The sequence below is a fragment of the Patagioenas fasciata genome, chromosome 11, assembly GCF_037038585.1.
Source record: "Patagioenas fasciata isolate bPatFas1 chromosome 11, bPatFas1.hap1, whole genome shotgun sequence".
NCBI classification, from domain to species: Eukaryota; Metazoa; Chordata; class Aves; order Columbiformes; family Columbidae; genus Patagioenas; species Patagioenas fasciata.
This window is the reverse complement of record NC_092530.1, coordinates 19,767,981-19,792,547: the sequence shown is the minus strand read 5'-3', so window position 1 is coordinate 19,792,547 and position 24,567 is coordinate 19,767,981. Positions and strand designations below refer to the sequence as shown.

Below are 24,567 nucleotides of genomic sequence, written 5' to 3'. Positions count from 1 at the left end.
TCCCTATAACCTGGAATTACACACCAGCAAGTTCAGGGACTGATACCTGACAACTGTGCTTGAGGACCCAAATCTACATCCAGCCATTCTGAGAACAGGGCTGTTATTTGTAGAAATCATGGACATTGGGACAGACTTGACTTTAAGTTGCAGGAATCTTTGGAAGAGGTGGCTTGTTGAGTGTTGTGAGCTCTGCATGCTCAGTAGTTCCTGAGTGGGAACCCAGGTGTTTGCTTGCTCATAGGGTTTTGCAGTAGTGTCTTTTTGAGGACTGAACAAATAAATCATTGTCTTATAGCTCTCCACTAGTGCCTTGACTCATCTTTGATTAATGACAAAGGCATGTTGCCTTAGATTTTTACCCCAAGGTAAAAGGCTGTGGTTGGTGCAACTGCTGCTCTGTGAGCTTCTCCAAAGGGCAAACCCAACACAGCTCCTCTTGAAAACAATCATGAGGAGACTTGTCTGGGAATGGCCCACCCAGGGCTCAGGCTTTGAAAATCCGCTGCACTTTTGTGTTGCCTTCAGGTGTGGTCACATGGACCTACTTCTTCATCAGTGTTACAAACTGTTGATTATCTTGGGCAAAAACTTCTGTCCCAAACATCCCAGGGACATCTCTGGCCAGAATGAGCCTCTGCCACTGCCAGGGTGTCAGGGGACAGTTCTCTAAGGAGGGCTCTGCCTTTCCAAGCACAGCTGAGCTGGATTAGCCAGATCACCTTGCCAAGAGGGTCTGTGTGTCCTGTTCTTGCCCTCCTGAACAGACCAACTCCTGCAGCAGCTGCTGGAGGAGGGCGTCTTGCACAGGAATGCTTCACGGAGAGCAGACCTGCAAAGCAGCTCCTTGGTCTCCCCTGGATTACTCTTCCTCTGCTTATCTTTCACCATTACCTAAAGCATACGTGCTCTGAGGCACAGGGATTTCAACACTGCCAAAAGAGGCTTGTCTACACTTTTTCCCTCATCAGATTTCCTGTTGCAGAACAAACCTATGTAAGAGCATCCACAAGCCAAATTATAGTGGTGAAAGCTAACCTCTTCCTGATTTCAGTGGCTGACAACAAGATTCCCAGCTGTTGCTTGGGAAGACCAACCAGTTGTACGTGCACCTCCTTGGAAAGCATCCTTGCCAGCAGTTCCTCCTCCCGGACTGTAATTTCTAGTTGAACTACCCGCATCTTCTCTCAGGGCATGAGGTCTGATCTCTCAGTGAATTGGCTCCATCCCACCAGTGTCACTTCTGCCCATAACTGCTTGGGACAGCTTTTTCTGTCTGCTGAATTCCTGTCTGAAAGCAGCAGTCATTTGTTCAAAATGTATTTCATGGGAAATAACAATGGAGTGAAGCTATTCTTTGATGACAAGGAGCCTCATGCAGTTTGGAAGGACTCAGGGGAAGCAAAGACCAAAATTTCCCTTTGGATAAAAGGTTCAAGTGTTTTCCTTTAATACAGTATTTTTCTTTTCTTTTTCCCACAAATGAAACAGTCCAGCTGTCATCTGCCTGTGGAGACTCACCAGCCCACAGCTGGGATACTGCAGACTAGTTCAGAACATGCAGAGCTGCAGCAGTCACTGTGTTGTAGGTAATGGGACCTGGGAGGTCTGCAGCCTTCAAGACCCGTCTGGATTTTCAAGGTTTTCCTGTCTGCTCGTGGCAGAGCCCCTAGCACAGACCTTAGACACCAGAGCCCACAGTGAGCCGCTTGCTGCCCATTTGCTGGGGATCTGCCTGTGATGCTGTCCCCATGCCGGCATCGCTGCCTTACCAGCAACCTCCCTGTGACTTGGCCGGCAACCAAGCAGGAGGCTGTCCAAAGTTAGCTGGAACCCGTGTATTTCCACAAAACAGTTCACTTTAATCAGGGTTTTCTGATCAAATTGCATCTTGTGGAAGGAAAATTCCTCAAAGGCTGATGTGGGACTGTTTACTATATCCCATGTGTGCAATGTGCTTACTTTGCTGTCTGGGAGGGGATGTTGAGCCAGGCGCCTGCCGTGGGCAGTGAGCAGAGCTTGTCTTCCCTATTTCTTCATGTGCATCCTATACGCAAAACACTTTCAGGCTGGATGTTTAGATGCAGCTGCTTGAAACTTGCTCTCTAGAAACAGGAACACAGGCAGGAGTTTTCCTTCCATTTTCCTGTTCCAGTTTTCTTTTTTTTTAGCTCTAGTAAATATTTTTGTCTTGCACATTACCTGGCTGAAAGGAAAATCCTGACGTGTTATGGTAAGCTGTAACTATGTGATCTGCGTTGAATCTCAGTAACTCGCTCTCTGTTGCATTTAGTCAAATGGGGGTGGGAGAATTTGTCTGCTTTATATTACAATTTTATTTTGTGTTTTCTTGAAACTCAGCATAGCTGTTCAGGTGTAAGGCAGAATAAGTTTTATGCTTACCAGCATTTCCATATAAATGTGGAAGTTTTCCAGCACTTCTTTCTTTTTCAGTGGTACTAATGTTTGTGTTCTTAAAATAACTTTGGTTGCATCTGCTCAGAGTTTAAGGTGGTGCTTGAATTGCAGATTTTCGGGCAGGAGTATTTATACTTTGTGTGTGTGTTTACATCACCATTTCTTAAACCAATATGTGTTCCATCCCTTGCAAATCACATTTTGGCTGTTCTGAAATCCTTTCCCTAACTGAAGTGTCTTCTCATATTTTTCCTTTTATGGGAAGATTTAAATAGCTTTCAATATAATTAACAGTATTTAGGCTTGTCCTAAATCAGCCTTGGCTTGTGGATAACAGCTGTCAGCAGATATCATTGAGGGGTTGTCTGTTCCTGGCCAGGCAGATATTCTGGGTTAATCCTTGCTTTTTTGGGAAGGTGTAAAATGATTCACATCTGAAAAGGACAAATCCATTCAGTATTTTTGGCTTGTCTTTTTTCTTTTTTTAATTTTCTGTTCACCACGAGGCCAAACTTTGTACCTTTAATAAAACATTTAATAAAGCACATTTCAACACCAGTAGGATCTTTACAGGAAATGTAAGGGCTTGAGCCGCTGTTTGTGTTGGTGATCTCTGGCCACCGTACACAAGGCAAAAGGCACAGGGGAGCAGGCCAGCACTGCTGTCCCCTCCACAGGCACCCCGAGCTCCAGGAAAACTACCTACCCCCAGGGCAAATTCACTTTTGCATCTCTCGGCATAGCAGCTCAGGGTTCAAGGACCAGCTGGTGACAATGATCTGGACCTTGCCCTTTCTCCTGCATTTGCCAGCTGATCCTATGCTCATCCCTTGGGATCTGGCTGCCAAATCCTGCTCATGGCAGCAGAAGCAGGACCAGGCTCTGACTGTGAAATGCCTCCAAGACTCAACAACCACATTGTTAGGGGGAAGGACCACTTCTCCCTGCCAGCCCCCCGAGGCTGTTTGCCTGTCCTGGGCTCCCTGCGGGACATCCCTGCACCGTGTGTGTTCTGGGGACCCAGCAGTGACTGGGGTGATGGCTGCACAGCCCCTGACAGCCCCTGCCTGGGGCAGTGCTGCAGCTTTGCATACCCACTGGAGGCAAAGGTGGGGGGCAAAAATGGAGCGGGAATTGCCAGATTCTCTGGCAGCCCTGGTTGGGCCATTCAGCTGTACAGAATATTTGTCTTTTACACTTATTACTCCCACTGCACAGTGATCGTACCAGAAGGATCTCTGCCAACATCTCTGCAAAGTCTCCAGTACAAGACACTGGATGGAGTTTAAAGGAGAAGGGAAACTTATTTTGCTTGTCCCCAGGGCTTGGAAGCTTGAGGAGGAAAATTCAGTTTTAAAAAATGATGCATGATGCTATTCTTGTTTTAAGACAGTCTGAGAGCTGGGATGGAGCACTGGCTCTTTAGCTGTCAGTGCTGGTGCTGGCAGAGGTGGCTGATCTCTGCATGTCGGACATGCTGCTGTGCCCAGCGCATCTCCTTCCCCATCCGTGCTCTTGGGGCCAGTCTGCAGTGTTCTTTCTGCACACTACCAGGTCTGTTTTACTGTGAGAGCAATTTATGTAAAATGTTTCTGCTTTCATAACAAAGCTCTAGACTTCTTTTTTTATTTGTCTATTTAATTCCAGAGCAACTTGAAAACAAGATTGGAAGTAATTATGACTGTCCTGTGAAACCTGGCATGTTAAATTAGGAAGATTAAAACCAACAGTTAGAACACTGATCTACTTTTGGGGGTAAATGCTGCTGGAAAAAAAACTGGCACGAGGCAGGGCAGGTGGCCAGTGGGGAGTGGGATGCTGGTGCGATGCCAGCAGCAACCTGTGACAGGGAGACTGGGCTGACAACTGGCCATTTGTCACAGATGAAAGGCTGAGCGTGGTGGCCCCAGCAGGGCTCAGCCATCCCAGCAGGAGAGCCGCAAGGATGTGGATGGATAAGATTTTTATTTTTTTCCCACCCTGCCTAGTATTTAATACTGAAGTAGCTATTGAAAGCCTGGCTGCCATCCATCATGTCTCTCTGGTAACAAAGCTGCTGTTATGGCAATGCACCAGGTTCTCGGTGTGGGGCTGGTGCTGCACACACAAGTTTTCCACATCACATCGGCAACCGGCCTGGGGGTTTGCTCTGTTCACTCCAGTGACTGCAGCTCGAGTTAGAGTCAGGGCTGCACAAAGATTTAGAACCTCTGCCATTCCAGGTAAACTAATTTTTGCAGCTGGGCTCAAAGCTACACGGTGAGAAGACTTTGGGCTTTTCTAAGACACCCTCTGATCTGGCTGGGGGACCCGTGTATCCACCTGTGGGAGCTTATGGGTTTGGTGGGAGGAAGCAAATGGATGTTGTTTTGTAACTCTGAATGAGCAACTACATGGTCACAGCCTGGTCCCCAGGAGGCTGCAGTTGTCTCCTGCCTGATCTGGGGGACAAGCAGGGGAGGACAGTGTGAATGGGAACAATTTGTCTTTGGACGTTTTCAGGTTCTCTGCTCCAGACAGGCTTCCAGCTCAGTCTGATGGGTGTGAGGTGTTATTTCTGTCTGTGCTTGCCTGAGGAGCAGAAAATGTTCTTGCAGCAGCCCTGGGCTTCCAACCATGGGGCCAGCAGCTTTCACAGCCTCTGGGCAGCAGAGGTCTGAGCCTGCAGACAGGGGGAACAGGGGAAATGGCACCTTCCTGGGGACCAGGGGTGTACAGATCTCCCTTGTAAACTCTGCATCCCCTAGCAGAGCCTGACGAAGCCACAGGACCCGGTTACATCCAGTGCTCATGGTGCTGGGACCAGTCAGGTTGGCCAAGTGCAGAGCTCTGTCTGCACGTATGCGTAAGGCAGCTCTTTGTTCCACCAGCTCCTGCTGGGAGCTATGTCAGAGCTGTCCTGTGCTAGAGATCATAATTTTCAGCTTCTTTTGCGTTTCTGTCTGGATGTATTTGTGGCCTGTTTATTAGCAGCTGTTACTCTGCCAGGTTTGTGTCTCCACTTTGGTTCTGCCTGTAATGTCACGGTGCATTTAGCAGCAGAATTTGCGCTCTGGCATTGCAGGCTGTGCTTCCTATCCCCTTCCAGCTTGCCAGTCCCAGCATCCCCACGGACCTCCCTGTGCATCCCCAGCCCCCAGAGCCCATCTTCACCATAGGCTGATTCCCAGATGCAGCTACACATGTTGGTCAGTGCTGTCTAAGTCCTCAGCCTGTTGTCTATTATTTTTCTACAAATATTTTATTTGCACCAGTGTGCCAGGGTAGAACCCAGTCACCAAGCTGTTCATTAAAAGCTGCTGCTGTGCCACAGGAAGACTGACATTATTCTTATGAACTCTGCTAAAGCCCAAGGCCAACTGCATTGGAGGGAGAGTCAGAGCAAATTCACATGGGGGCATAGGACACGTGTAGGTTGTGGAAGAAATTGCTCTGGGAGCAGAAGAAGATGACTCACTGCAATGTGAAGACAGGAGCCAGCAGGTTGTGAACACTTTAGTCAGGGTGTAAGCCCAATGCAGGAGACGTTCTCCGTACAGACGCATCTCATTGGCAATTACAGGAAAACGAGAAGACTGGGATGAGTAAGGAGTGCCTCATTCAGCAGGGGACCTGTGGCGGAGTAAGCTGAAAGGTAGAGTGAGTGCTTGATGTTTGGCTTTCAGCTGAATTAACCTTTCTAGGAACAGAATTGGTTACAGAACACAGAGATTTCAATGGTGCCAGCTCCACAGCTGCTGTCTTGTTGGCTTACAGAACACAGGCACATCCAAACAGCTGCTGTCCCTTCCTTGAGATGCCATATGAACCAGGATTAGTCTCCAGTAGTGGCCATCAGCAAAGGAATAGGGAAAACCAAGGCTTCCACTTACCACAATAATAAATATTGACGCTGGACATTCCTAGAGAGTCTGGATTCCTTCCATCATTTCCTGAACTCTCATGTAAGCCTTAAGTGCTTAATTTATCAAGGCAAAGAAGGGATTTTTCTTGCAACAATCAGCCTATTGCCACTACTCCGTGTTTCTCTTCCTAGCATGTCTCCACATGGTGACATCCCCTTTTCGGTGCAATTTGTAACACTGTGCTGGAAGTCACAGATTTGTTTGAAATTGCTGAGTGTCTTATTCCGGTGTCTTGGAAAGAGCTTGTTTAATGCAAATTGTATAAAAGACACTGGCTTCCCCGAAATATGCAGCTGTTCAGAGGCTTTTACAAGTGATTGATTTTTTGCACCATGGGCAATTCCAAAACCATCCCTTTGGATCAAATGAAACATGCTGTTCAATATGAAATGTTCTGTTCATAGCTGGAGTCTTCTATTTTTTTATTTTATTGAATAGAAAGCTACTTCTAAACACAGGGCTGACTTGCAAAGTTGAAAGCTTTTACCCTGAACTATCAGATCACAATATTTCAATATAGGAAGGCAACGGATTGCCTGATAGAACCAATTTAGCACAACTTGGATGAGTGTATCAAAAGCAGGAGTCTTTCGTCATGGAGTTGCACTCTCTGCTCTTCCCTGGCTGTTCCATGCTGCTGGCTGCATTGTGGAGCCTCATTGTTGCAAATCCCAACTATGGTGGTTTGTTTTTCTTTTTTTTTCCCCAGCCTAATTTTTCTCAGGAATTGACCCAGTTCTAGCACTGGGGAACTGGCATTCACCCTACTGGCAAATGTTTCTCATCTGTTTTAAATGATCTATCCAGTGTGACCTTTTCTGCTTAAATAGCTTACACAATGAAAATACATGAACATTAAATCTTAATCTTGCATAACTCTGAAAGTAGGGCCATACATTTACCAGCAGCAAGGGACTTTTTTCCTCTGTTCTTTGCAGAAAGAAAGAAAGAAGCAGCCAGCACTATGCAACTACAGTGAAGGGAGAACTCATCCATAACCTGCCATCCCCAAAATTCACAGGGTACTCCAGCTAACAGGGTTTGTACTACGCATTTCTGCTGCTTTTTTCTTTGGAAAGATGAAAAGCAAGGTGATGTCCACCTGTTCAGTGGTCTCCAACAACAGCCAAAGCCCACATGACCTTCTGGGGCTGCAGATCAGGAGAGTGGTGGGTCACGGTCCTCCTGGTTCCCCACTTCAGAGGTCCACTTGGAACCCAACAGGACTAACTGGTCTTCATAGTATGAGTGCTCTTCCTTGCTCTCATGTCTATTTTCAAAACTGTAGTCTCATGCAGCACATAGCAGTTGGTGTCTGTTCTGGGAGGCAGTTACTACAACCAGACATATGGGATCACTTTTTATCTTTGGCATAGTAAAAGGTAAAAAGGTTCTGAAATTTTGCTTGTAGATGTCTTGAAAGTTCAAAAAGTTCAAATGTCTCAAGGATGGTCATGCTCTTTCCATTGGCTTCTACCTTCAGAGCATCTTAATGGTGCCAGAACCAAATGGCTCTGATGCGAAGGGAATGGCATCACCAGAGAAGTGATGGTGCCTCTCCTGGGTCTGCATGGCCAATGCAGCTCTGCCCTACCTGAGCGCATGTCTACCTGCACGCACCCAGTGAAATGCAGAGAATAACTGGCAGACAGAAAATGGTCTGATCCTGCCTCTGCTGCTCCAAAACACTCCCGTTGGATCCACTGGGAAGCAATGACTCATTCATTCGGGCATCAGTTCAAACAGCAATACAGTAAGTATTGTACAGGTGCTTCTGGGGAAGTCTTCATCTTAACAAGATGTATTCCTTCAGTTCCTGGTGTAGTTTCTAACGTTCTTATTAAGTCTGAACTGTTTCTCAGTATGCCTAAATTGGGCCATGGGAAGATCCAACCTCAGCCACACCCAGTGCTTGTTGGGGTACACACAACATGACTCCACTCATTCCAAAACAGCCTTTGTTCTCCCTCGTGGAGAGGATTTGCTGCAACCAACTCCCCTCGACTCACACAAGGCAACATGGAGATGACCCATCCCTGTATTACTGGTTATGACCCTGGATGATCCTGTAACACAGCACCAGGAATTGCGAGATGTGTTTTCAGTGAGGTGCGTTCAGTACCAGAGCTCTTACCTGGGATGAACCAGGTGTGGTTGGAGCACCTGCTCCTTGCAAAGGGCGCTCCAGGCTTGGGGCCAAGGGAGCCCTCAGGGTGTTTCAGGGAAGGAGAGACAAAGTAAATGATACCAGGCAAGGCTACACAAGGGTCATGTTGGCCAGGTGTGCTGATGCTCCTAGCCCACAAGAGAGGAGTGAGGGGATGGATAATTTTATATATTTCCTGCAGAGCTCCAAGAGGCAGGAGCAGCTGGATTGGCTCTGGAGCCAGCAAGCTCAGGGAGAGATGCTGTGGTGGGTCAGACTGGGACTGTTCCAGGGACCCCGGCCAGAGCTGTGTGGGTCGAGGCACCACGTGGGGCTGGAGACACCCATGTGCTGCTGCAGGGGCTTGTGCAGCCTCTGGCAGGCAACCTAAACTGATGATGCCGTTTGGTTTTCATTTTAATGAATCATTTAAACATTTCAATGTTTTGACCTACTTGAACAAAGATATAAGAACAATTAATGCCAACACCTCATAAATCCTGGAAATGAGGTCTGCTCTAGTGCTGGCTTACTAAAGCCTTTGATTGTGTGGCAAGTGCCATAACATTGTGCTGTGGCATCTGATCCCTGAAGAGAACAGATTGGCCTCTTTGAAAAACCTCCAAATTTCTACAAAATGCAAAGTTTTGAGCAGAGGCTGCTGAGAAGCTCATCACTCCAGAGGCAGACAGGCTCCCATGCACTTAGACATCCAGGTAAGAGCACTTTGCTGGTTTCAAATCTCTCTGTGTGAGACTTTGTTTATTTTTACTCGCCTTGCGAAATCTTGTGAATATGCTAAAATTAACTGTACTGGAAATGGAAAAAGCTTCCTCCCACTAACGTTCATGCACAGTCCTTGGATGCTGTTGCTCACCAGCTGTGAGTTATAGCTGCTGCTTTCCCAGCTCTGTAAGTCATCTCTCCTCATCATCACAACCTTGTACTGAATTATGAGACCTTTCTGAGGCAGAGACTTATGCATACAGACAGGTTTGCACCAACACAAGTTTTATTTCTTGTTTGATATGTCAAGAAGTAATTCCAGCCATTTCTTCTGTCTGGAACTCCTCTGTGGACGTGGGGGGACTTGATATTAATTGAAATTGAAAATTAACTGTTAAAATTGCTATATATTTTTAATTGCCACTGTGTGTTGTCAGTTAGAATTTCTGGTTAATTGAAACTCCCTGACCTCCTTCCCAGCTCAACCTGTCTCCTCCAGCTCCCCTGAGCCACTTCTGCTTCAAATGATGGGGTTTTTGTTGGCCCCAACCCTCAGTTTTCACAAGTTCCCTCTGACTTGAACCTCTATCATTTAGCAGACGCCCAATTTTGTACTGTCACACCATAGCTGTGGGTGCTGTGGAGTAAGTGGCCATGCCAGAATATGACCTGTGAGTCCATATTTTGTAGCCAAGGCTGCGTGGACAGTGTAAAGCAAGTTCATGTAAATGTCACCATGTTCGTACACAATCAAAGCTCAAGCAGTGGCCTCTACCCTTCAGAAAGATTGATATCTATATCTCTAATCTATATGATATCTATCTAACTCTATCTATACCATATCTGTATGTTTAATTTTTTTTTATTTATTTTTTTTACCCATAATCCATGCGCTTTCTGCCACAGAGAAGCAAGCTGGGCTGGTGTGTCTATAGGCAGCAATTTCTATCCACTTTCAGTATGAAATATGAGGGAAGGAGAAGCTCCTCCTGGAAACTCTGTTCCTCTCTCCCTCCCAGTCCCCATCTTCTCTCCAGCAGACCTGCTCAGGAAGAGAAATTTATCCCCTTCAAAAATTATTATGACAGCCAAGAAGACTTCTCACAAACATTCCTGCCATTTGGTTTTTTGTTGGAGGGTGAATTAGAAAGGAAATTATCTCTCTGCTTTTTTTTTTCTTGTTACTCACCAAATCCTGAAACAGGAAAGCCAAAAACACTGGTGACAGTTCATAAAATCATCGAATGTCCGGAGTTGGATCCACATGGATCATCAAGTCCAGCTCCTGTTGGACAGTTTTATAAGGTGTGCCTGTTTATGGGATAAGGCAAGGCTCAGGCATTCTGGTTTGAGTTTCTTTTTAATGAAAATGTCATTGGTCTGAGGCCCTTCTACAGCAGGCGGGTCAGTCTCTCAGCTGCATCACTCTTTCCACAGAAAACGCACGGCGGACAGCTCAGTGACTGAAGAACATGCTGACGTGCCTGCAGAGAATGTGCTTAGTTAGCCAGAAACTATTTCAAATGTAGCCAAAGTCATTCACATGTTGCCATCCCCAAAAATTGCAAATAAAAGTCCTCTGGGAAATGATTAATCAGACTTGGTAAACAAGTTAAAAGGCAATTGTTGTCAGTGCTCACCCTGCAGAGGGAATGCCAGGGCCTCACCAATGTGCTGAAGCTTTTCAATTCTGCTTTATTTCTCCAGCCTCCTTCCACACGTGCTGCAGGACAGCTTTTCTGACACCTCACACCTTCCAGCAAGAACTTCTGAAGTCCTTCCTCTGCCATCCTACCTCTGAATGGCTCTCCGGTGGCTTTATGCTCTCTCCATGATGCTGATGTGGGGCTCCATGGTCTCCTCCTCCTTCTACCACACCTCAGGTAAAGCTCAGCATGCTCCTCGTGTTGCTGTTTAACGTGTACTTCACATTTACTCAGGCCCTTTATGAAGTTAGTCCTTCAGCTGGAGCTTTTCTTGTGTGTTACAGCGAGATGATGATTTATTAGTATAAATCTGCAATCGATTGTGTGAATATATTGTGTGTTTAGTGGGTATTTTTCTGAGTAGCTGCAAAAGGAGCAGAAAGCGCCTTTGGTGCATAGTGAATATGTTATTTGATATAGAGTTATTAAATATAAATACCACTTGGATATATAAATACTCTTGAGCATGGTCCCAGATGGACAAACTTTGCAAGGTATAAGAAATACAAGGCTTATTCATAATTGGAGAATAATATTTTATTCTAAAAAAATATTGCTCTGCAAGCTATCGTCCATGGCAATGGCACCTCCAGCACCCTTTGCTTCAAGACCTCAAGCACCTATTTGCTGTACCACACCTGCCAGCCCCAGCAATTTTGGCCTTTGGTAGCTGGGACTTTGCACCCAGAAGCTTTCCTTCTGATGGACAGCGAGCAGGTCTGGCCCTCCCTGCTGCAGCTGGTGCCTGGTGGAGAGGTGAAAACATGGCCAGGAGGGCACTGAGAGGCTCCCTGTCCTGCCAGCCAGCATCATGGTAATTTGCCAGCAAACGCATCTCTTCTGCACCAAAAAAAGCAGCTTCAGCTTTAAAAATGGGCTCCTCGAAACACCAAAATTGCCTGTCCAGCATGGAGAGATGCACACATGGAGGGCACCTGGCAAGCTGCAAAATACGCTGAAAAGTGCAAAGCCTCCTGCTGCTGCTTGCACAGCCTGAGGCACTGGATGTGGGGCAAGGCAGAGGGAGGCAGCTGGGAGTGAGCAGGTGGTTCGTCATCAAAGCTGTGATGTTTGAGTGAGTGTGCACGGCAGGAGTGAGTGGACCTGAGGGCTGCAGCCAGCACATCACTACCCCACTCATTGCCATGCAAATCACGTAGAGAAGTTTGTGTGTGTGTGTTTGTTTGTTGCGTTTGCTTTGTTTTAACTTCTCTTTTCTTTTGCCTTTTCTTATTTTTTTCTTCTTATTTTTTCTTTTTTTCTTCTTCATTCTTTTCTTCTTCTTCTTTTCTTCTTCTTCTTTTCTTCTTCTTTTCTTCTTCTTCTTTTCTTCTTCTTCTTTTCTTCTTCTTCTTCTTTTCTTCTTCTTCTTTTCTTCTTCTTCTTTTCTTCTTTTTTTTTCTTCTTCTTCTTCTTCTTCTTCTTTCTTTCTTCTTTCTTCTTCTTTCCGCACCCCGCCAGAACACATTGAGGAGCAGCATTCCTTCAAGATAATGGATAATGAAATAGAATATTTCTAGTCCTGTGTTCCGTATGGTTTGTCATGCAATATTGTGAAAACTAGGAACTGCAAGAGGCAGTGCTGACATTTAAAAAATAATCAAATCCAAGAACACAAGAAACATCCAAAAAAAAAGCTTTTCCATTCCCTCTGAAATCTGGTCAAAATTTATATTGCAAGAATTGTTGCTTACAGTTGCAATCATTTTGAAAAAATATTGCAGTTTTGTTTGGAAACAAACAGTTTTGTTTGGAAACAAATTTCAGAGTGTTATAGTTTCTAGCTATTAATTGTTTTTGACGAATCTAGTCTTCTCTTGACAGCTTATCACCAAGTTCATGATAAAGGCTAGCAGCTTTTTACTTCATTGTTAGCACAGTTGTGAGGCTCAGCATTAAGCTAGTAAGGAGGATTTCCCCAAGCACAGGAGAATCCAGCTTACAGCCCTTCCAGTAGATCTCCTGGGCCAGCCTCTTAAGGAAATTACACGTCAGCCACCACAACAGTGGTCAGCTCCAGGACACAATGTCTGGTGATGTGGAAACCCTTCCTCACGCAGACCCTCATGGACTGACCAGTGGGAGAAACACCCCTTCACCTTCTCCCCTCTCCTTCCTCAGTGTGGCTATAAATTGTCGTTCTGGATGAACCACTCATTCATTTTTTAGCATCTACAGTTCTTCAAGTGCCAGTCCCGCAAACTTGCTGTCCCTCCTGCAGCTGCTTGCTGGAGCCTTTGTATGTTTGCAAAGACCCAGGAGTTGGGTGAGATGCCCTCACTTCTCCCCGGCTCCCACCTCTGATGCTCACAAGAGCCCAGCTTAAACACCGAGCTCCCTGTGCAGGGAAATCTGTGCCTGTCATAGTGATACTACACCCTTGCCTACTGCAAGAACACGGGGCTGCTGAATACCAGATATTGCACATGCAGGGCTGTGCCCCATTGCCCCTGGAGCTAGAGCGAGCCCACCACCACCCTCTGTACCCCGACTGCATTCATGGGGCTCACAGCTGGTGGGAAGGAGAGCACTTTACTTGTTACACTGAAAAATACGTAAAATCTATTTTTTCTCCAAATTATTATAGTCTATTGTTCCCTGCACCAGCACCTCCCTGAACACATTGCCATGATATCCTACTTTGCCATCTAATGTAACAGCAAATCTCCTGTGGAGCTTTACACTCTGGGAAATGTGGGATCTTAAGATTGCTGCCTGTGGCATGTTTCATTTGGGAGTGTTTCCTTAGAAGAAATTAATCCTCCAGTGATGTTCCCTGAAAGCTTTCCAAGAAGCACATTGAAGTTTGATTTATATCAGTGTCTTCCACTGAAAGATATTCTCAGGATCTGCTTTCACCATGGATTTTTTTTTTCAAAAAAAAAGGAATAAATGTTGTAAATCCTGATGAAGACATGAAAAAGGTGGCAGGGAAGCCAGGAACCTGAAAGCCAGACTTAAACAGAGAAGTGGTGGCAATGCTGGACTGACACTGCCAGGAGATGGGCTCCAAATCACCACAAAAATAAGTGTATCATGCTGTGAATATGTTGAAACCCAAATGGATAACCTCACCTTTAGACAGTGGAGAAAAATTACTTTAGATGTTACAAAAATTGACTCTGTTTGAGCTGATAACACTAAATAGCCTAGACAGCTTTTGTCATGTGAATGACAGCTCCATACAGAGCTGGACATTTAGGAAGCATATCTGAGTATGGAATTCATCCAGAATATATGCTGATTTATTAACATATGGCAGCACCTTACACGAATCTAATAAAACCCAGGTTGACTATAAAAGCACTTTTTTGTATAGCTGATAGATGTCAAAAATAAGAAGGATTTTTAACTCTTTGCTTTTCTGCTTCTGTATGGTTTTGTCTTGGTTTTTCATTACTCTTTAACATACTTGAAAGGAATATTTAAAGAAACAGGGGTGGTTTGTGTCTGTTAGAGTTAAGGAATATAAATTTCCCTGACAGCACGCCGTGAGCTGTCAGCCTGTGCTGGTGTATGTGCTGAACACAGTGTTCACAAGGATACTTGTCATGACACTCAGTAACTATCACAAGTTAAATATAAGCAAATATAGGACTTGAAAGGTCATCCCAGGACAGCAGTTTTGCTTAAGACAGCTTGAAAAATAGTGGCAAAGATGTGGCATTCTTTGTGCCTTTTCAGTGGTTCTTGAGTGCTTTCTCTGAGCATCAGCAAAACCGGGTTTTTGGGGGATGGGCAGGAGTAGAACTTGGTCATGGTGGTTGTGAACAGGCTATTAAATAGCCAGGGCTGGACCTGGACCAGCTGTGCTTCCCTTCACCTCCAGCAACTGCATTGGTCCCCTCAGCAAATTCGCTGATTTTTTATTGTTGTTTTTCTTTACAATGACACTCTTTCCCTCCTCCCCACCCTGCTTTCTTTTCAATTTAGTTGCTCCCCCACAAGACCTTCAGATCACTGATCCTGGACTCTTAGGTTCTCTCGATATCGAGTGGAAGCCTCCACCCAATGTACAAACCTTCAATGAATGCACAGTGAAATACAAGTTTGAATACCGCAACACTGGTGACAGAGACTGGAAGGTAAGACAAAGCACAGTTTATTCCTTGTAAATCTGGGCTATTGTTCTGCCTTTAGTTCCTGCATAGGTTTATGTTTGGATTTCAAGAAGTGGTTGTCAAGCAGTTCCAGCTTTCCATGAAAAGTTGCTCTGTACCAGGGTTTTGAAACTTTTGCTAGATGGGAATGTGTTTTGAAATATAAGAACAGCAATGTCAGAGAAGGGGCTATTTCTGTGAAAGGGTGTGGTGTTTGCTGGCAAAAATAATCCAATACTATCTAGTAGCATTCCTCATTGTAAAAGGCACTACACTTTTTAGAAATCCTTTACAGGGCTTGAACAGAAACTCAGTGGGATGCAAAGTGGTGAGTAAAGTACAGGAAGAGTTGTAGGAATATATTTTGGGAGTACTTAGAATATGAAAGCTGCTGCAGGCTTAGGAAGGTAAATGGAGCAGGGGAGAGGAGAACCTCAGACTGTATGGTTGGCGCAAGATACTGAGGGACACATGAGAAAATATGCTGAGGATGTCCCTCAACAACACAAAATACAGATTGGTGTCCTGAAGGAAAGAGAGATTTTGTTGTTGTTGTTGTTGTTGTTGTTGTTTTTTTAATAATCTTAAAGCAGAATTTCTAAAGAGCTTGCCAGCTCAAGAGACCGGGTAGAAAGAGAAGAAGCAGTCACATTGGGTTAGCAGTGCTGTGGAACCAGCCTCTTTCTGTGAATGGTTTCCCCATGTCCTTTGTGAGATGGTCATCTACTCCATCTGCCTGAGGCAGCAAAGCCAAGGCTGCCAGGCTGCACTCAGCCACTACACAAATGGGTTTTGGTCCAACCATCCCATGGGAGCCTGCAGAGGTGGAAAAGCGTGCTAACTCCCACCTTGTTTCAGCTATGGATTGCAATTGTAAGGACATGGAAAGGGGCTCTTTGACCTAACATCGGTTGTGAGGCATGGCACACTCCCAACCATGCAGCTGTGTAGATTCTTGTATGACAATTTGCCTGGCATTTAAAAGCCACAAAGGGAAAAAAAAAAAACAAACGCGCACACACAAAAAAACCCACAACAGTTTCTAAAAACACATCAGAATTCCCTAAATCACAACTTAGAAAAGTGTCTTATACATAAGGCAGATTTAAAAAGTTGAAAAAAAATATAGTCTCTGGTACTTTGCCAAAACCTTGACACCAGATAAGGTCATGAAGAAGACTCAGTCTGAAAAAAACCCATGGGACACCAGCAGAAGCAAGAGTCATCAACGTCTGTTAGAAACTCCTGGCTCAACATGCCTCTTCCACCTTGGGACTGCTGACAAAAAGCCTGACTGTGGGCTGGGCCAGGGCAGGTCCCGCTGCAGCACTCACGAGCATTTTATGGCGTGTTATGTCTGTCCTGCTTGAGCTAATGTGACACATTATCTCTCCTGTCATTTATTTTAACTCTTGCCAACTGATTTTTCTCTTCTGTAAAGTAAGGGGGAGTAAGTCTGGTGAAAAAAGCTCAAACGAACAAAGAAAGAAAAACTAACCTTCAGCAGGGGTGCTCAAAAAGTCCTGCAAAGGACTAAGCCCAGCAGCAGGCAATGAGCCTGTACTATGCTGCCTGGCTGCTACTCAGTCATTGCAGGGTTGTGCTTTCCGTAGGAACCATCAGTTACAAGACTCATTGTTCCTTCTGTGTCTGATTATCTCATGTCAAGAACAAGTGTATTTTATGGGGATTTACAGCAGTATCCTTGTTAGACTCCCCCCTGCAGTGTCTCTAGTGAGGATCCCTTGAATCATAGTCTGCTCTATCTTGTCATTGCTCGTGGCCTGCAAGGTGGGGGACCCAAAACCAGCGAGGCTGGGCAGAGCAGGTGATACAAGAGTGCTGGAGAAGCCCTAGGCAGGAGAAGCATGGCAGAAATTTAAAGAAACATTAAAGCACATGACTGAGCCTACCTGCAGCCAGCGCAGGAGCAATGGTAGCTAATTCTGCAGCACACGTAGTGACAATAGAGGAACTTACAAAATATGTCTTTCAACCAGGTTATTTTTACCAAAAAGCTAAAATTCAGAGTTGGATTTGACCTCAGCAGGACTGCTGAAGTGAAGATACAGACACTGCTTGAAGGACAGTGTACCAATGATATGGAGGTGCGAAGTGACTGGATTTTTGCCACCTTTCAGGTCCCATTGCAAGGTTAGGAGCAGCCTGCGGTACCTGGTGTAGTTTTGTTCTTTGCATGAGCCTATTGCATGAACCGCTGCTTGCCTGAGGGTTGCTGGATGCATGAGCCCATGCAGGGCCTGTTGAGGTGTGAGACACCAGAGCATCTCTCGGCTTCCACTGGCTGTGGCTCTGGCTACTGGATACTTGGGGTTCATTTCCCTCTGCCTGCAACCTGACTTGGCTGGGTTGCTGCATGAGCTCCACTGCTAAATGGCAAGGTCAGTTATGCATCTTTCTGCTCTAAGTACAGTGAACTGGCTTTCATATGAAACTTGGCAGAAAAGCTATCTAGTAATGGTGACTGGCTGTTTCTTCCCTTTTTTGTCCTTCAATTGCAGCACACAGTTGTTTAAAAACGTAAAATGATGTTTCTGCTGGGCCTGACCATTACATTTCTAAATGGTGGTTGTTTCCTTCTCATTTGACAGGAAAACTGGAATCAGAGGTTCAGAATTTCCACTGCATCTATCATGACTGGAAGTACCTCAAGTGCACTTGGAAACCAGGTCATCTCACTCCTCGTGGCGTACATTATGGACTATATTATTGGTATGTCTCAGCAAAATAGAAAATCAGCCAGGCAGTAATCAAATGAACCTCTCAGGATACTAAAATGCTGTGTTGAATATGATTTTGTGGCTGGTAATGCTATTACACGATCCACTCAGAATGAGCAGAAATAATGCTCCAAGCAACATGTGCCTTCTGGCAAGGAAATCCCTACTTCCTTCCTTAAAATCAGGCTTGTGCTGACCTTCTACAGGGAGTGCCTTCTCCCTTCCTTCTTTCCCTTTTATTCATCCCCCATGGAGTGCTTTCTGCATGTTGTCTTTCACAAAGCATTGTGCTTTCCCTTCCCTGAACATAGATGGATCATTCTAGCCGCACATTTCCCTTGACCACAGTGTGTATATCTCTATAGGACAGGATTCAGCAGGAGGTTACAAAGCTCAGTGAGCCCTATACAAAGAGCTGGGCTTCTTGTTAACTAATGGTTTTACTCTTTGAATATATTTCCATAGCCTTAGCACATCTCATACAAGCAACCATACTGCCAAAAGCCAGTAATAATACATGTTTCTCGGTTGTTTCTTTTATACTGCTGCCTAACAAATCTGTTCTGCAAGAAAAACAAAGCTAGACAGTGGTTTTGGACAAATGCTGTGTTTGTGCTTCAATTCCTATGAAATTATGGTAAGGATGACTAGTTGTGAAATCATTCAGTTTCATGTCTTGGGACTATGTGTAGGAAACCATAGCTGCTTTTTAAAAATAGTTTCCTTGTAGCTCTTGGAAATAGTCTTCAAAGCAGAAACACTGATTTAAAATCATTTTACTGGCTACAAAGGTCTACTTGAAGGAAAACATGGAAATTCACGTCTTTTCCCTAACAAAAACACCCCACAAATAAAACCCCACCAAACCCATCCTTATTTAATTGCCTGTAACAAAACCAGGTGTTTGGATCTGGGTCCCATTGTATAACAAGAGTAGGTGGGAACACTGCCATGGCATCCTTTGATCCCTGTGAGCTGATTTTTATAGTACTACCAGATGAAGTCTTTTCCCCAAAACATAATGTGCTGTGAAGGACACTAGGCATAGAGTACAGAGGCTGGATTCAGTTCTTCCTCAAGGGCACTAACCCAGCAGGAGTCATAAACTGCAATATGAAAAACCACTTAATATTTCCAGGATGGGGCCAGGGATTAAGCTTTGGGTAGTGGCCCCAAAGACAGGAGGTAGTTTTAGAGGACAGGGTTGTGTTTGTACATTTGGTCTGGGGAGAAGTGGACACAACCTACAAACCAACCTGGGAAACCATTTGTGCATGTTAATTTGTTTTTGTCTCCTCCCCACACTTTTCCAATAGTAGGAGTCCAAGTGATGGCTTCATAACACTGTGCTTTGGATCACTTGTGAAAAACAAAGGGTGGGCAGGATAATGGCAATACTTAAGGCTCAGGTCCAATCTTGGAAAAAAACAAACAAACAAACCTCACCCAAGTATTAACTGCCAATGCTTTGCCTATTATTTCGTTTCTTTCTGTTTTCCTAATACATCGCTAGGTACGAGGGGCTGGACCGTGCAGCGCAGTGTGATGACTATATTCAGGATCACGGTGTAAATGTTGGCTGCATGTTGCAAAATATGAGCCAGGCAGAATACAAGGACCTGATCATTTGTGTCAATGGTTCAGCAACAGCCACACTGCTACGGCCGTTGTACGTCACCCTTCGCCTTCATAACCTAGGTAACAACATCAGGAGAGCAGCAGGGCTCTGGGGACCCACGCAGCCACCACACGCCCAAGGCTCAGGTCTTGCATGAAGGGGCTGAAACAAATCTGTGTTCTTGTAAATGAGCACCTGTAATGTGGTCGGGTAAATTGTCCTCCTGGAGAAGTGGCTGTGGCGTGTGCCACATAGGACTTTAGTTTCCAGCAGTGTTTGCAAGTGACCAACACCACTCATTGCTCACCTGGAAGGCTCAATGGGAGCTCAGTAATCCCACCAACAGGGAAAAGGGGCAGAGGTTCAGATTAACTGAAGCCTTTCCCACCAGGAGTTGTTTCATTGCACCTCTTGACCTTCTCTCTTTTTATTCCCTTGCCCAGCAAAGCCCTCACCCCCGGAGCAGCTGATGGTTTCCATGTCTGCATCTGAGGAACTTCACATGGCATGGAGCCCACCGGGCAGTGAAACGCCGCCCCAGTGTCTGGAGTATGAGGTTCAACTGGCAGAAGATCAGGGGGAGACCAAGGCTGCCTGGGTGGTAGGGACAACACATACCATGCCACAGGGAGGGGGTATGGTGGGGGTGCTCTGCCTGATGGCCAGCAGCCAGGAGGCATGCTGTAAAACTGAGGTTTGCACCGAGTTGTGGAGAGCACGTTAGCAACCCTGTGCACAGAGCATGTGGAGACTTTAGCTGATACCACTGCTGGAAAACACTGACCTGCTGCTCCGTTGCACATGTTCCTACTGCACAGCATTTGCTTTAGCAGCATCAGATCCCAGTGTGAGGGATCACTTTCTCAGGCCTCCTGCCTGTCATCTCAGCAGGCTGTCAGGTCTCCTGTGGATTGCCTTCCTGAATAGGGTGGCACAACTTGGCCTAATGACACTGTAATTCTAATCTGTCCAAAGAACTGGCCTGGGACACAGAATGACTGGATGATCTTGAGGGTCTCTTCCAATCAAAATGATTCTATGATTTTTATGATACAACATGTCTTTTATTCATGGTGCTTTTTTCCTTTTGCATTATCCATGTACAGTTTTGATAGCAAAAATGGCAAGAACTACTTAATCATAGGGGACATCAGAAGGATGTTTTCGTCTTTAATCACAACGAGTCTTCTTAGCTAATTTAATGGAAGATTCCATAAATTAGCAGGCATAAATAGCAACAAATATGATGTTCCCCTACCCCCCTCCAATGTATGTATTTTCAGTAGATTCATCTCCATAATCATCTTATTGCATTACCTGGTTCAAAACTACTATGAAATCACTCAAAACTGCTAGAATATGATCCAAGGGTTTGCAGAACCTGGAAAGCATGTTCAGAAACATCCAGACATGCCAGAGAGCTACTGGTGGTGGCATGTAATTAATTCCTTGACATTTGTTCTCTCTGTTTTGTTTCTCAGTCTGTATCAACCCAAATGGAGACCACTTTAACAATATCCAGAGCAAATCAAAGCCGCATTTCATGTGTTCGAGTCAGAGGGAGAACAAATATTTTCTGTGCTGACCAGGGCTTTTGGAGTGAATGGACACAGGAGTGTTTCTCTGGTATGGAACTCGAAATAGCCAATGTTTCTTTCACATCTTTTATAAAGCCTGTTTGGGACCAAGTGCTGATGGCTGCCACGAGCATCTGCGGTGTCCAGTACTGGAAGTGGAATCTTGGTTTAGTTACACCCTCAACCTATTATACCACCCTGCCATTCCTACGGATTTTCACCTCCAGTGCACTTAGCTGGCAAGCCCCAAAATATTAACATTTCTGCACGGCTAAGATGGAGGAGCGATCTTTTTGCAAGAGAGGGCACGTGGTACTCAGAGGCTCTCTGCAAGACATCCTCATGGTACCACAGATCAGCTCCTTTGCACCCTGTAGGCTTTATAGGGCAGTCCCTGTGTGCACTGCTCTGCTGTGAGATATAGAAGGAAGGAAAGAAGCACATAGCAGCGGCTACGTGTATTTGCAGGGTATATCTCATCCTGAATAAGTATGTTACGATATCTAGTAACATACACCTGGCATGTGTCTGAAATAAATAAATAGATAAATAAATATAGGTTAATGTAGGGTAACAAACCAGGACATGCCGAGTTTGCATCTGAGCCCAAGCTTTGTAAGAGGTAATATGACCCATTCTGCAACCTAGTGTTTTCTTACCTGCTGTCATTTGTCTTTGCAGTGCCCAGAAAAGAGGACAAGCAGCTATTTATCCTCATTCCAGTCATTCTGAGTTTGTCCAGTAGCCTCATAATATTTACATTGATTGGCCAGTGCAAGAAAAGGTAAGTACCAAGGCAGCCTGTCCATGCAATGTGCTTTTATGTGAGTGTCTCAGACTAAATTTATAAATGAAAGAACATAAAAAATATTAAGAGCCAAACATTAATAGGTGCTCTAAGACTGGACACCAAACAACAGTATATTTTCAGGAAACAAGCTTGTAAACATGACTGTCTCTGATATGAAATGCCTCACGACAACCCACAAATTCACAAAAGAGACCCAAATCCTGCTCATATGAGCCAAGACTGCTCCTGTTAAAGGTACACACAGCAGCATAAATAATGCCATTATCTTCCCCCAAACCACTTAGGCAGCAGAGATTTGTACTCGTTGTGTTAAAGAAATGCCATTTTTATGGGCTAAGACCTCTTTCTCTTTGTGTTCCCATCGCAGTTGTTTGCATTAATGTCAATGGTGGCACATGTGGAAAGCAGACACAGATTTGCCCATATCCAAATTATTGATACTGATGACATTTGCTTCAGGTCTGAAGAATCACTTAGAGAGAACTGATCCCCTGGTACTGATAACTATTATCTTGTTCTTATGGCCATATAGTGTAAGCAATTGGGGAGTTATTCTAATATGACTTTTAACGCATCACTGATGAGGGAGAACTGGCTATAGAAATGCCTTCATGTTGTCTTCAGTGATGAACTAACACCTGTTTGGTAGTTGAATGCATGGAGTTTGAGACACATGCTCTTTCATCTTTGTCTTGCTTCTGCCTTTCAAATGTTTTGGTTTGTGGCAATCGAAGAAAGTGTAGATACTAGCAAGAAAACGGTAAAAAGCAAATACTTTCCACATTGCCACTGGAATGACGTGGTGGGTGACAGGGATGCTATAGTGTGTCCCGAGCTGTCTCTTGGTGCTGGAAATAACAATCTGTGCCCATTTCAGATCCCCAGCAGGAAAGCCATTGCACACATCGGTGGGATGCTAACTCTGCTTGCGACTACTGTACCACTTGTGTTTGACGGATTGGTCTTAAAACATCACCCAAGAAGAGCCAAGAAGCCCTGAGCTTTCTGTAGCCCACGTGGGTCTTCCCTACCTGCTGTCAATTTGCATGGCTGGTCATTGCAATTCAAGTCCTCAATGGGTCCAGAAAACTATTGGAGGAGTCTTAAACTGACTCTGGAACAAGATGTTTCTGATAACAGGACAAGGGAGAAAAAGAAGGCAGTGCAAAGTGCCGTAGATAGATGACACATTGCTCTGTGGGTTTGTTTTTTGTTGTTGTTTTTTTAAGGACTCTACATGTCAACAGGCCACACACTGAAGTGCAGCACCTCACACACAATGCTCAGTACAAACGCCTACATCTAATCACTGTACCCCACCCTGCTCTCACCAGTCCTCCTACTCCCCAAATACTCAGCTGGCTGAGAGCACCTCAATGCTGAACATTAGCTGCTTGAACTATTTATTTCATTAGCTGATATGCCTTATCTGTTGCAAAGCTGAAGTGGGTAGGCTTTGAGAGAAACTTTTGCTATAAAAAGGCATGACCACAGCTACTGCAAAAGACAAATGCTTCAGAGGAGAAATGAGATACCAAAATTCAACGAAGCACCCAAGATGACTCTCAACACCACGTATTCAGCTGATGAAGTTGCTGAGTGGTTTTTAAGGAGCAATTCCCTATGATGATGATAAAAAAAAAAATCAACTCTAGATGAGAAACTGTCCTCAAAGTCTATTCTGTTTGTTTCTTTTTGTCTTGGTTTGGTTTTGGGTCAAGGAACTAACCAACTCAAACCCAGATGTGCTTTCGTTTCATCTGAACAATCCAGAAAACCTGTTTTCTTACAGGAGCGTTTGTTCAAAATGAGAACAGTAAAAGCTCAGAGAGAAAATCAAGTTTGCGTCAATCAGCTATGTAAAGAGCCATACTAATCCAATTGGGCACGAAACAACACAGCAAGTGCTGTCTTACATATCCAACTGCAAAATTATTCAATCACTATCAGCTGCTTCCACTGCTAAATGGGCAACAACCCAATGTTATTTGGGGAGCAACCAAAGGAGGAGAGCACCAGATAAAAAAAGGTCTGTGCACAGACTGGAACAGAAATGAAGTTCCTGGCTGCTGTTATTTTGATGAGATATAACCTCTGCCACTGTTACCTCCTGGGGCTTCTGGCCAGCCAGCATGAGATGGTTTTATATTTAAAAATATCAGTGATCATGCAATGGGCATTGAAATACTATGTTTTACCTTGATGAATGCAGCACATTAGAATTGGAGATGGGAGCTGGACTTGCAAGGCACTGACTGGTCTAATACAGAAGGTGAAACGAACCATGAGCAAGGGAAGGAAGCAGGAGTAAAGCTGGTTTGGCCCAGAAGCAACCTCCAGCCCCAGCTCTGGAAGACCTGGCAGAAACCTCCAAAACATGCTCATCAGAGCAATTCAAGGCAATGCACAGTTCACACAACTGGCCAGAGGCAGTAGGCTCAGGATGGCATTTCCTCCTCTGTGTGATGGGAGAAAGCAACTCTTTGCTGGTGCCCTTTTGCCATCTGCAGAGTCCCCTTCCTTCCACTATGGCTGCCCCTGGCCAACATAGCGCAAAGATTTTGTTCCGACTTGATCTAGAGGTTGGTCTGCATGTACCTCCCCACAGAGCGATGGGCATCAGGGCAATCTCTGGGAGGACCAAGGCTGGATCTTCTGTTCTACAAAACCAGGATGAACAGAGATACTCAGCCAAGCTTGTTCTAGGGGTTTTGGGTACTTTCAGGAACCAGAGGACTTTAGCACATCTACAACTGGGTAGCATTTGGGCTATGGGTTTTCAGAACTGCCACCAGGACAAGAGTTAATAATATTGCTGA

At 45.0% G+C, this 24,567-nt stretch overlaps 1 protein-coding gene across 4 annotated transcripts; it reads left to right on the top strand.

Annotated features, from left to right (window-relative positions):
• The first annotated feature begins 1,981 nt into the window (after positions 1–1,981).
• On the top strand, positions 1,982–22,936 carry IL13RA2 (interleukin 13 receptor subunit alpha 2). 4 transcript variants are annotated; one of them, XM_071813538.1, is made up of 11 exons: positions 1,982–2,233; positions 5,981–6,052; positions 10,903–11,078; positions 14,835–14,986; positions 17,002–17,155; positions 17,614–17,734; positions 19,256–19,440; positions 19,804–19,961; positions 20,842–20,986; positions 21,619–21,721; positions 22,626–22,936. In XM_071813538.1, the coding sequence occupies exons 3-11, from the start codon at positions 10,997–10,999 to the stop codon at positions 22,666–22,668; spliced, it is 1,143 nt and encodes a 380-aa protein (XP_071669639.1). In that variant the 5' UTR covers positions 1,982–2,233; positions 5,981–6,052; positions 10,903–10,996; the 3' UTR covers positions 22,669–22,936. The 4 variants fall into 4 exon arrangements, with proteins under 4 accessions (XP_071669639.1, XP_065702604.1, XP_071669640.1 ...); XM_071813539.1 differs by lacking the exon at positions 1,982–2,233 and adding an exon at positions 4,505–4,640; XM_065846532.2 differs by lacking the exon at positions 5,981–6,052.
• Positions 22,937–24,567: the final 1,631 nt, after the last annotated feature.